Here is a 17492-nt window from a genome sequence, read left to right on the forward strand (position 1 = left end):
TCTCAGCTCCACAGCAAGTGACATGGACATTGCTGCTTCCATCTCCATCGCCACCAGATGCGAATCCACCAGCACTGCAGTCCTGTATCCATCCTCAGATTCAATCTCTCGAGCACAGTCAGTGGCTCATAGAATTGGATGCTTATAGATCATGTATTCACAGGATATTTGAGACCCAGTCGGGACCCATAAAGCTTGATCTTTAACTTGCCCACATTCATGATCCTCTGGAATTTTCAAACCAACTCCTCAGCCTGTGGCTTGGATACAGATCTTGAACTGGCAGTGGAATATCCTGTAGGGTCAACGACTCTGGCATTTTTCTCACCTCACAACATTGTACTAAATGCAGCAAAGGTTCTGGAATTACAGTTGCCTACTGCCGAATCAAAGACTAATCCTCACCAAGGTTCTCCGGCCTACTTCAGCCTCTACTGGCTGGCCTACTTCAAACTCCCCTTTTCCCATTCAAGCTGCCCATCATGGCAGTTTGGGAGAAATCCTCCTCTGCTCCGACGGTCAACCAGCTGGTAGCCCGTTGATATCATTGTGCCCCTGGAGATCCAGCTTTCCTCTCTACGTATCCATCACTGAAGAGCTTTGTCATTCAGGCCTCTTTTTCAAGGACCCACTCAGGTGATGCATTTCCATTGACCTCCTCTGACTGTGAATTGACGACCCTGGAACTTGGGACCAGGAGGCTTTCTCTGCAGGGAGTACGGCTCAAAGTCACTAAATGCCAACTGCCTTCCTGCACATGTGTTGTGGGACACGACCCAGATGATTCTTCCACATGTCCCAGGAGATATGAAAGATTACATTGAGGAATTGATTTCTTATGGACAAATTATGTCATGACCCCTCATTAAATCTCGGCTAGATACGGTAGACTCTGTTGCACGAGCTATGTGTACCTCAATCACTGTATGTCGTCATGCTCGGTTATGGATGTCCAACCTTTCTTCAAATGTTCAAGCCAGTGTTATGGATCTTCCATTTGATGGAAACCGCCTCTTTTTTTTGTAAGGCATACTCGGCATTAGATGTCTTCAAGACCAGTAGGGCCACAGCCCCATCCTTAGGCATTCAACTTCAACCACTGAGCAAGAATTATCGGCCTTTTTGCCACTTTTGTGCTTTGTGCTGAGATCTACTTTTTCATACCATCCAGCTCTCCAACAGCAGTCTGACCCACTCATCCAGCAGTACAGGGGCCAGCAATGAGGAAAAGGTTGTGGAGCCACCTTGCAACCTTCCTCCTCCTCTTCCTCCTCCCCCACACTCGCATGAAAGCAGGCCTAGTTCCCTTCCCCAGGCTCACACAGCGCTTATTGAAAGCAGGGTGTTTCTCTTTCGTCCGGCCTGGAAGGCCATTACTTTGGACTAGTGGGTCCTTCTAATAGCAGAAAAGGACTACCCCCTTCCCTTTCTTCCAGTTCGTCTTCCATTCCGTCTCCTTCCTCACCCCTCTCCCCTTCAGAACATCTGTCCATTCTTCAACAGGAAAGGGCAGCTCTCCTTCTTGAAGGAGTGGTGGAGTTAGTGCCACAGGAGGACATGGGCCAGGGTTGTTATACACATTACTTCTTGCTGCCCATGAAGGACAACAGTTTACACCCAATCCTGGATTTCAGGAGCCTGAAGCTTTTCTTAAAAAAAGAGGAGTTCAAGTGGCTGACCCTAGCTCAAGTTCTACTGATGTTGGAGCTTGGAGACTAGGTGGTGTCCCTGGAGACCACTTCCACATCCCTATCCTGCAGTCTTGTTGGAAGTACTTGTGATTTGCGGTGGGTTCTACACACTACCAATTTGTGGTACTAGTCTTTGGCTTGACATCAGAACCTTGAGTCTTCACAAAGATGATGACAGTGGATGCAGCCCATCTCAGTCGGTTGGGCATCCCCATATCCTGTATCTGGACGGCTGGCTCCATAAAGCCAGTTCGCAGGAGTTAGTTGTTGCCCCATCTGCATTCAACAGCCCCACTTCTGTTCAACCAGGGCTGTTCGTTCAATGAGAACAAATCTCACCTACTGCCCTCCCAATGACTCCAGCTCATAGGGTCAGTACTGGACATGACGCTCCTTCGTGCCTTTTTCCATCTTGAGAGTCCCAGACATCCTGACAATCGTTCCATCTTTCTTGCAAGGCGCAAGAGTCCCAGTCCTGAGAGTTCTGCAATTCCTAGGTCCGTTGGCTTACTGTGTTCTCCTAGTCATGCATGCATGCTAGCACATGTGGGGCCTGCAGGGGTGCTTCCCTAGTGCTGCGGGGGAAGTGGCTTGCTGAGGCAAACCTGACACAAGAGATGGCCTTCATTCCTCTGGCTGTGACTGTGGTAGTGATGGATGCCTCCATCCTGGGCTGGTGAGCTCCTAAAGTGACCTGGAGATCACTTGACCTGACTTTGGTTCTAACCTTTTTAATGGGGACTTCGTTTGAGCCCCTGTACAGTTGTACCTTACACATAACTGTGTTTTTGGTTGCCATCACACCTGCCAGAAGGGTCAGTGAGTTGCAGGCCCTCAGCTGTTGCCCTCTGTCACTCCCTTCTTTCCAGACAAGTTGGTTCTGCTTTCCTTCCCAAGGTGATCACTCCCTTTCACATTGCCAGATTCATTACCCTTCCAACCTTTTACCCCCCCATCCTACAAAAGGAGGAACAGTTGCATCATTAGGGTCCCAGGCAAGCGGTTAAGAACTATCTGAACTACACCAAGTAATACCAGTCAGACAACCAACTTGAGGAGCCATTAAAGGGAAGCCGGTTCAGAAGAGGAACTTATCCTGATGGATTGTCCTCTACATTAACACCTTCTATGTCCTCGCCAAAATGGAGCCACCTGAGGGGATCCGGGCCCATTCCACCAGGGCTAGATCCACCACTTCTGGATTAGCTCGGGCTGTCCCGATTGCAGATATTTGTAAAGTGGTCAAATGGGCTTCCTTGCACACCTTCTCAAATAATTATTGCCTTGATGTAGATGTCTGTGCAGAGACTTCCCGAAGTCAGTCGTGAAATATTTTCTGGTCTGAATCCTCCATCAGCCCACCTCCAGCACAGAGCATGTGAAATCTGTTCTACAGGTGAGGAGTCTGCAGTTAGAAGTATCCATCAGAAGAAAAAGTAACTTACCTGTGTTTATGATCTTTCTAGTGGATACTGTATCTGCCTGCTGATTCCTCACCAACATGCCCACCTCTTCGTTTGATGGATGAGTTATAGGAGAAGTTAATAAGATTCTATCTCCATTTATTAATTGGTACTGAAATACTTCATTGATTTTCGCCTCAAAGGCTTGGGGAAAAAACTGAGAGAAATTGACCTCAATACACCAGGGTGGGCACATTATGGCCTTGGCGAAGGCACTGGACATCACTTCCAGCGCCGCCCGAGTCCAGAGCCCACTACTGCCAAGTTTGTTACTTTAAAGTTTGTCTGAGGATTGTTCTGCGGTTGAGGAATCTGCAGGTAGATAGAGTATCCACCAGAAAGAGTCTTACTGCAAGTATGTAACTTGTTTCTGACAGGCCCTAGGTACATATAATACCATTTCACTAGGGACTCATAAGTAAATTAAATGTGCCAATTGGGTGTCAGTCAGTTTTACTATGTTTAAAAGAGAGCACAAGCACTTTCGCACTGTTTAGCAGTGATAAGGTGTACAGAGTCCTAATGCCAACAAAAACGAATTACATCAAACAGGAGGGAAGCAGGCATAATGTTTGGGGAAAGATTACCCCAAGGTTGTCAGGTCGAACGGGAATATAAAGGCAAAATGTAGCATGCTTCATCCTGTGGTTCGCTGCTTCAATGAGAACTGACGTCTGGTCAAGGGAATACCTTGTTAAAGGTCAATCAATCAATCAGTCATGGATTTATAAAGCACGGCTAATCACCCGTGGTGTCAAGGCGCTGTATGTGGGTGTGCTGCTCAGTCGAAGAGCCAGATCTTGAGGTCCTTCCTGAACTGCATCAGTGATGTGGTCTGCCTGAGCTTGAGTAGCAGCGCGCTCCACATCCGGGCTGCTAGGTAGGAGAAGGATCTTCCTCCTGCTGTGCTATTCCGGATCTTGGGGACGGCTGCAAGAGCCAGCTGGGAGGAACGGCGACTCGCCTGTTGGGTACGTAGAAGGCGAGGCAGTGGTTGAGGTATGCTGATCCTATATTGTGCAGCGCCTTGTAGGTTTGGATCAGGAGTTTGTATGTGATGCGCTTGTTGTATGTAGGTCTCTGAGGTGGGAGGAGATGTGGCTGTGTCGGTGATGTCCAGGATGAGTCTGGCTGCTGCATTCTGGACTCTGAAGTCTTTATTGAAGTGTCTTAGTGATGCCGGCCTAGACTGCGTTGGCGTAGTTCAGTTTGCTGGTGATGAGTGCGTGGGTGACTGTCTTCCTTGTGTCTGAGGGAATCCACTTGAAAACTTCTGCAGGAGTCAGAGGGTGTGAAAGCATGACGAAGAGACAGCATTGACTTGGCGAGTCATGGATATTGAGGAGTCCAGGATAATGCCCAGGTTGCACATGTGGTCTGTTGGGGCGATCAGGAGTTGTTCCAGACAGAAGGGGTAGAGCTGATTACGAGGCTCTCTGTCTTGTCAGAGTTGAGCTTGAGGCAGCCGGCCTCCATCCAGGCAGCAACTGCTGTCATCCCGATTTGGAAATTTCTCTTGGCCTGAACAGAGTCCTCGGATAGGGAGAGGATCAGTTGGGTGTCCTCGGCGTAGGAGACTATTTTTAAACCGTGTTGTTTGGTGATCTTGGCAAGCGGGGCCATGTAGATTTTGTAAAGCTTTGGGCAGAGTGAAGATCCTTGGGGAATTCCACAGCAAGTGTCTTTGGCTTCTGACATGAACGGCGGTAGTCTGTCACTGTGTTCTTCCGGTGAGGAAGGACCTGATCCAATTAAGGGCTCTATCTTGGATGCTGGGGTCGTTGTAGTCTGTCGCAGAGGGTGGAGTGGGAGACGGTGTCAAATGCAGTGGAGAGGTCGAGGTGGGATTAGTGCAGCTGTGCCTCCTCAGTCCAGTATGACGCGTATGTCATCGGTGGCTGCTAAGTGTGCGGTTTCAGTGCTGTGGTTGCTTCTGAATACGGACTGCAATGGGTGTAGGATGGTGTGTCTCAAGGAATTTGGTGAGTTGTTAGTTGACGGCCTTATCCATTACCTTGACTGGAAAAGGGAGCAGACTGATGGGTCTGTAGTTCTTCAGCTGCCTAGGGTCCATGGTGGGTTTCTCGAGTAGAGGGTTGATTTTGGCGTGTTTGCAGTCTGAGGGGAATGTGGCGGTCTCAAAGGATCGGTTGATGGTTTGGCAGAGCTCCGGTGCTATGGTGGCGCTGGCCAGGTTGAGGATATGTTGAAGGCACGGATCTGAGGGTGCTCCTGAGTGGATTGAGTTCATCAGTCTAAGGGTGTCCTTTTCAGTGATGGGGATCCAGGAGTTCAGTATCTGGTGAGGTGCTAAGTCTGTGGTGGTGAGTGGTGCTGGTGGGTTTTGGTTCCTGAAACCTTCGTAGATGTTCTGGATTTTACAGTGAAAGTAGGTGGCAAGGTTGTCGCAGAGATCTTGGGAGGGAGGGAGGGATGGATGAGGTGCCTGTCCTGGGGTTCGTGAACTCTTTGACGAAGGCGAAGAGCTCTTTGCTGTTGTGAGTGTTGGTGTTGAGGCGTGCTTGAAAGGCAGCTTTTTTGGCAACTCTGATGTTCTGGTGGTGGGTGGTGACTGTATTTTTGTAGGCTGTGTGGTCTTCGATTGATTTGCTGATCCTCTATTTCCGTTCCAGTCATCTGCATGAGTACTTGGATTCCTGTAGGTCTGCCGTAAACCATTTAGGTGTTTTTCTCTGTCGATTTCTTGTTGTTTTCTTCAGGGGGCTACGTTGTCAGCGCAGTTCGATAGCCAGTGGTGTAGGTTGCGTGCGGCTTCATTTGCATCCGTTGCGTCCAGTGGGAGGGAGTGGTTGGGAGTGTTGGTGAGTTGTGTTTCTGTTAATTTGCCCCAGCGTCTGCCAAAGGGGAGGCGGGGGGCGTAGTGGTGTGCGGTGTTCTTTGTGTAGGTAAAGTGGATGCACTTGTTGTCAGTTCAGAGGTGTGGGATATGGTGATGTTGTCCCCTGCTGAGAAGACGGGGTCGAGAATGTGTCCGGCTCTGTGGGTGGGGACGTTGACAAGTTGTTTAAGGCAGAGAGTTGTGAGGTTGTCCAGGAGGTTTGTGGTGTTGGGGTCATCATGGTTATGAGATGGTGCATATGTCAGTAAGATGCATTGCTAGTGTTTGTCAGCTGTTTCAATTCCTTCTGCAACACTTACCCTAACTATTCCTGTGTGAGCATATCCCTTGATCCTTTGCAACAATTGCATCATGTCACCAAGAGGGCCTGTGCATTCCTCAGGAAAAACAAATATGTGGGTTGGGTATGATTATTATCCAGAATCAAGGTGACGAACATTGGCCTTCAGCAGCCGAGTTTACAAGGCAACCATGCAAAATTCATGTCAGTATAGGGCAAATCCATCCCCTATCTGGAGTGGTTCGGTGCACCCAAAAAACAAGCGCGTTTCCTTTAGAGAATAGCCTTTCTTCTATCCATCTGAGATGTCTTCCTCTTCAAAGGATACCACTTCGGACTACTTGTCAAATATTATCTTTTCAGGTATTTAATGGCATAATGCACTTGTCTGGTTCAGCATGCTTGTTTCCATCTGAGGCCATTTCAGCAGTGCCAATAAGACGATGGTGTCAATACTCCGGCTGATGGACTCTCATGCAGTGATCCATTCCTTTCCTTGGTTGTCATCTGAAAAAAGAACTGCTGCACAGAGTGCCTTTTCATCAAGATTTCCAACAGAGGCAAGCATGACCATTGCTTCTCTGATGGGTTGATAGTCCTCTTCAGGTTTAGGGAACGCTGTTTCAGAAGTAATTTATGCATCACATAAATCTTTTGAAATTTAGAGCAACCCATCTTGCTGTAAAGTGTTTACTACTAGTCTTCAAGTCAGTCTGTGCTACTTCAAATGGACAATACAACAATGTACTACCTGAACAACAGGGAGGCAAGAGGTTACGAATAATTTGACAGGAAACTCAAGCACTGGAGATGGCTATAGGCCAGGATTCTGCAACTAGGTGCAGACCCGCTTCAGGGTCCTCCTTGCAGAGACAGGTACTCTCAGCAGAACCTTTCAGCAAAACCATGAAGGTGTCCTGAATGACACAGTGCAGCAACACGTCTTCTGTGACTCTGGCTTTCCACAAAAAGACCTATTTGTCAATCCATATAATAAGTGACCAGACTTTGCCCCCACAGACCAAGGGAAATGTCTGTACACCTGACCAGGGAAAACCGTAAGTCATCATCAAGTTAATGTACTACAGAGCAATGATGATCCTTCTAGCTCTGGATTGGTGCTTTATTGACCTACTTCACCTACTGGAAAGCCCACACAGAACTCTGCAGTCCAGAACAAATCTTTTTCACAAGTTGGGGAGGGGGCACATGTGGCACCCCAGACTCCATAATTTAGCCTAGCAGATAACCTCCTGAATGTTTACAGTGTGCATATTCAAAACTTCCTCTGGAGTAAATGGCCAAGCGTCTGTTGACTCAGTTTCTTAATCATTCCTATGGAAGAGAACCTGCTTTGGGAACCTGTGATATAATATTGACCCAAACACGTATCAAAAAAAGTAGTTCTCCCTTATCTTCTTTACTTTACCAAAATGAGGCGCCAGCTCTCTTCCATAATGGTACACCTTGCAGCCATTATTGTTTACACCAAATGTTTTTCATGGACCTTTTTCCAAAGTAGGGAAAAGGTCCACACATTTCGTCCTAAAAGGGCTTATGGAATTCTTTCCACCAGTCAGGAGACCTTCCACTGCCTGAAAGCCAAATCTACTCCTTTCAAAAGCCATTGTTCCACCATTTGAGCTGATTCACTAGGCCTCCTTACACTGTAGCTCATGGAACGGTGCTTTGTTGGTAGTGATCACATCAGCACATAAGAATAGTGAAATCATAACCCTATGCTGCATGAACTCTACACTGTTTCATAGGAGTAAGGTGGTCATAAGGATACCTTCATGTTTCCTTCCTAAGGTGGTATCAGATTTCCATGTTAATCAGATTTGGGGAAAAGTACAGGGGGGCTAGAAAATTACAAACTTTAACTTATGACTGTGTGTAGGAAGCTGCCTCTGTAAATACTATTTCAAAGTGAGATATAGTGTGCACAGAGTCCAGGGTTTCCCCAGAGACTTGACAGAGGCAAAAATAGATAATACTAATGCTCTATTTGTGGTAGTGTGGTCGAGCAGCTAGGCTTATCAGAGGGTAGTGCAAAGCATTTGTTGTACACACACAGACAATAAGAGAAGCACACACTCAATGACTTAACTCCAGACCAATGGTTTTTTATATAGCAAAAATATATTTTCTTAGTTAATTTTTAGAACCCAAAGATTCAGTTTGCAGGTAAGTACATAAATTGAAAGGTACTTGGCATAGATATAATCAGGACTTTGAATCAAATCAACAGTACATAGAATTTTCTTTAAAATGGCAAAAACTATTTTAGAAGTAGACAGTGCAATTTTGAACAGTTCCTTGGAGAAGAAAGTAAAATACAGATTCAAAGGTAAGTACCAAACTTATTTTGTCTCCGGTCATAGGTAGCCCACCGTTGGGGGTTCAAGTTAACCCCAAACACCCAGCACCAGCAACACGGGCCGGTCGGGTGCAGAGGTCAAACAGGAGCCAATTTAACATTGACCCCTATGGAGACAGGGGGTACTCCGGTTCTGGTCTGCTTGCAGGTAAGTACTTGCGTTGTCGGAGGGCAAACCAGGAGAGTTAAGAGGAGCACTTGGGGGGGGGGGGGGGCAAGTAGGCACCAATCCCACACCCTCAGCGGCACTGGGGAGGGTGCAAACAGTGCGTCTGGTTTCCAATTAAACTCTGAGGGGACCCCAGGGGCAGCTCAGGCGCTGCAGGTAAGGTACAGGGGGAGCTCCTCTGGCAAGCCACCGACTGGATAGGGGAAAAAGGGCTGCCTGCTGGATGATGCTGCATGGGGGTCGGTTTCTTCTAGGCCTCGAGGCTGTGGGTGCAGTGTTTCTTTCGGCGTCTGGTATCTTCATCCGGGGCAGTCGCGGTCAGGGGGACCCACGGAATTCCCTCTGCAGGTGTTGTCGAGGGGGATGGAGAGGTCAACCCAGGCAGGGCACTTGCTAGCAATCGCCTGGGGGCCCTCTCTTGCTGGGTGGATCTCCTGGACACGGCCTGTGGGCGTCAGGTGCACAGGGGTAAAGACTCGCACTTCTGGAGTGAGGTGAGAGTCCTTTGTTGTTGGTTTCTTCAGACATAGCGGCTGTTTTTGGGAGTTCTTGGTCCTCTTTGGGTGTAGGGCAGTCCTCTGGATTAGGCAGAGGTTGCTGGTCCCACTGGACGCCTCACTGGTCTTTTTGCAGGTTCTCTGAAGCAGGAGACAGGCCTGGCACTGGGACCAAAGCAGTTGTCGTCTTCCTTTTTTTCTGCTGGGGGTTTCAGCTTAGCAGTCCTTCTTGTAGGTCGCCAGGAATCTGATGAGCTGGGTTCAGGGAATCCCTTAAATACAAGATTTAGGGGCATTTTAGGGGTCAGAGGGCAGCAGCCAATGGCTACTGTCCCTGAGCGTGGCTACACCCTCCTTGTGTCCACTCCTTTTGAGGGGGGCACATTCCTATCCCTATTTGCCCTGATTCTCCAAACCAAGATGGAGGATTCTGCAGGGAGGGGGGGGTCACCTCAGCTCTGGACACCTTAGGGGTGGTCCTGCCTGAGGTGGTAACTCGTCCCTGTTTTCCCTAATTTTCCTGCCAGTCTTGCTGCAAAAAGTGGGGCTTTGTTCTTGGGGCGGGCATCTCCACTAGCTGGAGTGCTCTGGGGCACTGTAACTCAAGGCTTGAGCCTTTGAGACTCACCACCAGGTGTTAGTTTCTGCAGGGGGAGGTGTGAGGTACCCCCACCCAGGGCAGGCTTTGTTTCTGACCACAGAGTGCACAAAGGCACTCGCCCCATGTGGTCAGAAACTTGTCTGGAAGTGGCAGGCTGGCACAGACCGGTCATTCCTACACTACCAGGTTGGCTGACATACAGGGGGCATCTCTAAGATGCCCTGTGTGTGCATTTTTCAATAAACCCCACACTGGCATCAGTGTGGGTTTATTGTGCTGAGAAGTTTGATACCAAACTTCCCAGTATTCAGTGACACCATTATGGAGCTGTTGAGTTTGTAGTCATAAACTCCCAGACCATATACTCTGTATGGCTACACCACACTTGAAATGTCTAAGAATGGACTTAGACACTGTAGGGGCATATTGCTCATGCAGCTATGCCCTCACCTGTGGTATAGTGCACCCTGCCTTAGGGCTGTAAGGCCTGCTAAAGGGGTGACTTATCTATGCCACAGGCAGTGGTTTGTGGGCATGGCACCCTGAGAGGGGTGCCATGTCGACTTTGTCTTTTTCTCCCCACCAGCACACACAAACTGCAAGGCAGTATGCATGGGCTGAGTGAGGGGTCCCCCAGGGTGGCATAATACATGCTGCAGCCCTTGGAGATCTACCCTGGCCACAGGGCCCTTGGTACCAGGGGTACCATTTACAAGGAACCTAACTGTGTGCCAGGGCTGTGCCAATTGTGGAAACAAAGGTACAGTTTTAGGGCAAGAACACTGGTGCTGGGGCCTGGTTAGCAGGATCCCAGTACACTTTCAAAGTTTGTATCAACACTAGGCAAAAAAGTGGGGGGCGAACATGCCAACAATGGCATTTTCCTACACTGTGCAGCCCTCAATTTGGTGAAATTTGATATGTGTTTGGGTGATGGTACTGCAACACCTTGGAGCTGCTCACCCCTGTTGTTGGTCATAGTCCAGTCTTGGACTGACTGCCGTCTATCTCTTGCACCATCAAAGCACCAGAAATGTTATTTATTGTGCTTTATGGCATCATTACCCTTTCTGTTATAATAAATGAATGCTAAAACCTATACACAGGGATTTTGCATAGTTTCTTGTGGTGAGCCTAAGCTGCAAAATTGCACATTGACCCAAGAGCTCACAGACCTGGTAACTCGTGAAAATGTTTCACCTTCTGAGGAGGAGGTAGGGGCCTTGGAGAGGGTGGGACTTCGTGCCAAACATGTTTGAAGCAAATTTAATTCAACCCTACCTCCTCCTGCGCCTAAAAAACAAACAACAAAAAGGCTTCTGAGGCGACTTCTAATGTCCTGGGAAGGTTTCACATCCCATAATGTACATCTGCTTTACAGAACCTCCAAATAATTAGCTGGAAACCTGCTGTCTACAGGGGTTTCCAGATACTTGTGTGCACACTGTGCGATATCTGCCCCTGACATGGTGAAAGTGTGAAGGAAACTGATATTGTGTGAAATGCTGTGGCACGTGTGAGTTGGAAGGTCTGAACTCATTTTCTGTGCTTTGAAATCCAAATGGGTTTTGTCGGGAATGATTAGTTTCATGGTTAGAGGAACATTCAGATGGAACTATTTGCCCCACCAAGACAATCCCCATTTCTGGCACCTGCTAAACAGCTGCATGGAGGTCAGTTCACACATTCACAAGATACTATTGTCAAGTCAGGTACTGTGGCTGACACTCAAGTGGGTCAAGCTTGTCTTAGAAACTTTTTTGGGTGGGCGATGATACTTTCTCTTTTCTTCCACTACATTTTCGAGGGACCGGCTTTGCTACTCTCAGTGCTGTTCAAGGTTAAATGTATATATTTCATGAATGTTGCTCAGGGCTCTTGGTTATGGTCTTGACTTTTGAATGCTTTATGTTATCAATCAAGAGCCCACTGAAGTAGTAGTATGAAAACAGATGATAGTTTGATATGTTAAGTGTCCTTGTTATCAGTTGTAGTAACTACTTGTCCTTCTTCCCTCTAGTGCCAATACCAAAGTGCCACCTCTGAACATGAACAAAGTGTCCAGCAGCCTGCTCAGCTTTGGGCGGAAGCTGATCTCCCCTGCCATAGCAGGAGGGGTCATGGGACCAGTGACTCCCTCTCAAAGTGGCATTACACCTGCAGTCATGCCCACCAGGGTGGCGACAGAGCTTCCTGCGCAGCACTACAGACCGCCACAGCAAATGCAACCTCGTATGGTGAAATCGGAGAGCATGCCGGTGCACCTTAGCAAAGGTAAGGCATCCCACCCATCCTTACCTTAGAAGAGGTAAAAAAAAAATCAACCATACCTCACATACAATCCTAGGGAGTTTGCTGGTTCAGGCTTCTGCCACATAGTTAAAATCCAGCATTATGTTTGCTGCAAGAGGACATAAAGAATCTAAAACATTGGATTTCTAGGTTTGCCAGGGTTTTGCTTTGGGTAGTGCTGCTTTGAAATCTCCAGCTCAGGTTGTGTGTTGTTGAGCTACAGTGACGGTCCTTGGTTGACGACCGGTCTGGCTGTGGGTAGACTTCCAGAGGAGAAGAGGAAGTCATTCAGGATACATAGGATCTGTAGTAGTTTTGCGTGTCCAGCCGTGGATAAGCACTGCTGTTTTTTTTCCAGGAGCTGTACATTATTACTTAATATACTTAATTGTTTGATATGCCTTTTTGTGCCATAGTTTGTTTGGAAGTTGCATTAGACATTAGAGTCCGTGAAGCAAAGTAAGGCAATAGCTAGGGTTGTGGGCCTCTGACCTTCTTGTATGATGTTCTGTCAGTAAATGAAGTTCCATTTTGGTGAATCACTAGCACAACATGTGCTCAAAGTAACAGCAGTAGCCTGGTAAAGATGTTAGAAGCAAAGGTACAGGGAGAGGGCATCAACAGGCTTCTGCATCCTCTTCCTCATTGACTCCTGCTGCAAACCTTCTTTGACTCCCTTGTAAAGTAGCATCTCAAGAGGGCAAGTTCAAGCTTAGCTGGCTGGATTTCTGAGCCAATGACTAAGGATAATTTGTGATGGTTGGATCCTGCAAATTATTTCCAAGGATTACTCTCTGCCATTCATAAGTCCCCTCCCTTTCCTACTTCCCTTTCTTCCCGCCCACCCCTTCCTCCACCACCCACTGTCCTACCTCCAAAGTGATGAAGGAAGTGCAGGAGTTGTTGGCAACTGGTGTCATAGAATTGGTACATGTTCAGAGAGAGGGTGGTGTTGTACCTCTTGTTACTACCTGATCCCAAAGAAAAGGGGTGGAGCTTTCAGGCCAGTTATGCATCTGAAGTTTGTCACTTTACATTGTTACACTGCCACATTTCTTGTTGACTCCTAGTTAAGATAGGTTGGTCTTCTTAGACCTGCAGGATGCACATTTTCATATTCCTGTTGCTTGGTGCACCAAACAGTATCTGTGATTCACTGTAGGGAATCATTATGTTCGATGGCATCTGTCGCTGTAGATACGCATGTTCTGCAATAGCTCGCCATCTGGTGTTGGGCCGGAGTGTTACAAGTTGTTTTTCTTCGAAGAAGTCTTTCGAGTCACGGGACCGAGTGACTCCTCCTTTTGTCTCCATTGCGCATGGGCGTCGACTCCATCCTCGATTGTTTTTTTTCCGCCATCGGGTTCGGACGTGTTCCTGTCGCTCCGAGTTTCGGAACAGAAAAAATAGTTAATTTCGGAAGATTTTCGTCGGTATTGTTGCGTTCGGGATCGGCATACTTAGATTCAACACCGCATCGAAGATCGAAGAGCTCCGGTGCCCTTCGGGGTAATTTTTCGATCCTCCGTCGGGGCCTGGTCGGCCCGACCGCGTGCTGAAGAACGCCGATGGAACGGACCCCGTTCCGTTTCTGCCCCAAATGCCACAATAAATACCCCTACACAGACCAACACTTGGTCTGCAACCTGTGCCTGTCACCTGAGCACAGCGAAGACACCTGCGAGGCCTGTCGTGCGTTCCGGTCCCGAAAAACACTCCGAGACCGTCGAGCCAGAAGACTTCAAATGGCGTCCGCACCGACAGCCCGACAGGAGTTCGAGGAACAGGAAGAGGAAGGTACCTTCTCGATCCAAGACTCAGACTCCGAAGGATTCGACGATACACAAACCGTGAGTAAGACGTCGAAAACCACACAAAGAAACATTTACAAGGCCCAGGGGACGCCACTGCCACCAGGCCATGGCTCAACCCATAAAATCGGTGACCGACCGTCGGCACCGAAAAAGGCCCAAACAGTGCCGAGATCGTCCGACTCCGGTCGAGACACCGGCACGCAGCCTTCTCGGGACCGAGAAAGTGCTGGAGACAAGCCTCGACACCGAGATGCCGGTGTGGACACGGCTCGACGCCGAGACAGCGGCACCGAAACAGATCGACGCCGAGAGGTTTCGGCCCCGAAAAGGAAAAAAGTCACCTCGGAGCCGAAAAAACACGCAGACAAAGTTTCGACGCCGAAACAAACTGCAAGCGACCCAGCTTCAGGCTCTTATACAGAAGAGCACTCGCTAACCTCCCAAATGCAGAAGCATAGGTTTGAGGAAGAGCTACAAGCAACTGATGCGGACCATACGCAAAAGCGTATCTTCATTCAGCAGGGGACAGGAAAAATAAGCACCCTTCCCCCCATTAGGAGAAAGAGAAGGTTGGAGTTCCAGACGGAACAAGCACCACAACCAAAAGTGGTGAAAAGAGTTACACCACCACCCTCTCCTCCGCCCGTGATTAACGTTTCACCAGCACAAACGCCATCACACTCCCCAGCTCACACCACCATGAGCCAGGGTGACCAAGACCAGGACGCATGGGACCTATACGACGCCCCAGTGTCAGATAACAGCCCAGAGGCATACCCTACAAAACCATCTCCACCAGAAGACAGCACCGCGTACTCTCAGGTGGTGGCTAGAGCAGCACAATTTCACAACGTAAGCCTCCACTCAGAACAGGTCGAGGATGATTTCTTGTTCAACACACTCTCCTCCACCCACAGCTCCTACCAAAGCCTGCCTATGCTCCCTGGTATGCTCCGGCACGCAAAAGACATATTTAAGGACCCGGTCAAAAGTAGGGCAATCACACCAAGGGTGGAAAAAAAGTATAAGCCGCCTCCTACAGACCCGGCTTTCATCACAACACAGCTGCCACCAGACTCTGTTGTTGTAGGAGCAGCTAGGAAAAGGGCCAACTCTCACACATCTGGAGATGCACCACCCCCAGATAAAGAAAGCCGCAAGTTTGATGCAGCTGGTAAAAGAGTCGCAGCACAAGCTGCAAACCAGTGGCGCATCGCGAACTCCCAGGCACTACTTGCGCGCTATCACAGAGCCCACTGGGACGAGATGCAACATCTCATTGAACATCTGCCCAAAGACTTCCAAAATAGGGCAAAACAAGTGGTTGAGGAGGGACAAGCCATCTCCAACAACCAGATCCGCTCCTCCATGGACGCTGCAGATACAGCTGCACGGACAATTAATACATCTGTAACTATCAGAAGGCATGCATGGCTCCGAACGTCTGGATTTAAACCAGAGATTCAACAAGCAGTTCTCAATATGCCTTTTAATGAAAAAGAACTGTTCGGTCCAGAAGTGGACACAGCGATTGAGAAACTCAAAAAAGATACGGACACTGCCAAAGCCATAGGCGCACTCTACTCCCCGCAGAGCAGAGGGAATTACAGCTCATTCCGTAAAACGCCCTTTCGAGGGGGGTTTCGAGGTCAAAGCACACAAGCCAGCACCTCACAAGCCACACCGTCCAGTTACCAAGGACAGTATAGAGGAGGTTTTCGGGGACAATATAGAGGAGGGCAATTCCCTAGAAATAGAGGAAGATTCCAAAGCCCCAAAACCCCTACTACTAAACAGTGACTCACATGTCACTCACCCCCTCCACACAACACCAGTGGGGGGACGAATAGGTCATTATTACAGAGCATGGGAGAAAATCACTACAGACACTTGGGTTCTAGCAATTATCCAACATGGTTACTGCATAAAATTTCTACAGTTCCCTCCAAACATACCACCAAAAGCACAAAATTTAACAACACACCATTCCAATCTCCTAGAGATAGAAGTGCAGGCACTATTGCAAAAGAATGCAATCGAATTAGTGCCAAACACACAAATAAACACAGGAGTTTACTCACTGTACTTTCTGATACCAAAGAAGGACAAAACACTGAGACCAATCCTAGACCTCAGAGTAGTCAACACTTTCATCAAATCAGACCACTTCCACATGGTCACACTACAAGAAGTATTGCCATTGCTAAAGCTGCACGACTACATGGCAACTTTAGACCTCAAGGATGCTTATTTCCATATACCAATTCACCCATCGCACAGGAAATACCTAAGGTTTGTATTCAAAGGAATACATTACCAATTCAAGGTACTGCCTTTCGGATTAACAACCGCACCAAGAGTCTTTACCAAATGTCTAGCGGTAGTCGCTGCACACATCAGAAGGCAGCAAATACATGTGTTCCCATATCTAGACGACTGGCTAATCAAGGCCCATTCGTTAATAGAGTGCTCAAATCACACAAATCATATCATACAAACCCTCTTCAAACTAGGGTTCACCGTCAATTTCACAAAATCCAAAATTCGGCCACGCAAGGTACAACAATACCTGGGAGCCATAATAGACACATCAAAAGGAGTAGCCACTCCAAGTCCACAAAGAATTCAAAATTTCAACACCATCATACAACGCATGTATCCAACACAAAAGATACAAGCAAAGATGGTATTACAACTCCTAGGCATGATGTCATCATGCATAGCCATTGTCCCAAACGCAAGACTGCACATGAGGCCCTTACAACAATGCCTAGCATCACAGTGGTCTCAAGCACAGGGTCACCTTCTAGATCTGGTGTTAATAGACCGCCAAACTTACCTCTCGCTTCTGTGGTGGAACAACATAAATTTAAACAAGGGGCGGCCTTTCCAAGACCCAGTGCCACAATACGTAATAACAACAGATGCTTCCATGACAGGGTGGGGAGCACACCTCGATCAACACAGCATACAAGGACAATGGAACGTACATCAAACAAAACTGCATATCAATCACCTAGAACTTATTGCAGTTTTTCAAGCACTAAAAGCTTTCCAACCAATAATAGTTCACAAATACATTCTCGTCAAAACAGACAACATGACAACAATGTATTATCTAAACAAGCAGGGAGGGACGCACTCCACGCAGTTAAGCATGTTAGCACAAAAAATTTGGCATTGGGCAATTCACAACCAAATTCGCCTAATTGCACAGTTTATACCAGGGATACAAAATCAACTCGCAGACAATCTCTCTCGAGATCACCAACAGGTCCACGAATGGGAAATTCACCCCCAAATACTGAACACTTATTTCAAACTCTGGGGAACACCTCAGATAGACTTGTTTGCGACAAGGGAGAACGCAAAATGCCAAAACTTCGCATCCAGATACCCACACAAACAATCCCAAGGCAATGCCCTATGGATGAACTGGTCAGGG

At 47.9% G+C, this 17492-nt stretch overlaps 1 protein-coding gene across 4 annotated transcripts in view; it reads left to right on the forward strand.

Moving 5' to 3' along the window:
* Positions 1-17492, forward strand: part of TBC1D5 (TBC1 domain family member 5) — a 1391198-nt gene that overhangs the window by 1108724 nt on the left and 264982 nt on the right. For all 4 annotated transcript variants that reach the window (XM_069212078.1, XM_069212077.1, XM_069212079.1 and 1 more), the window contains one exon: positions 11962-12215. In XM_069212078.1, coding sequence (XP_069068179.1) covers positions 11962-12215 — 254 coding nt within the window. The remainder of the gene's footprint in view (positions 1-11961; positions 12216-17492) is intronic.

The sequence above is a fragment of the Pleurodeles waltl genome, chromosome 10, assembly GCF_031143425.1.
Source record: "Pleurodeles waltl isolate 20211129_DDA chromosome 10, aPleWal1.hap1.20221129, whole genome shotgun sequence".
NCBI classification, from domain to species: domain Eukaryota; kingdom Metazoa; phylum Chordata; class Amphibia; order Caudata; family Salamandridae; genus Pleurodeles; species Pleurodeles waltl.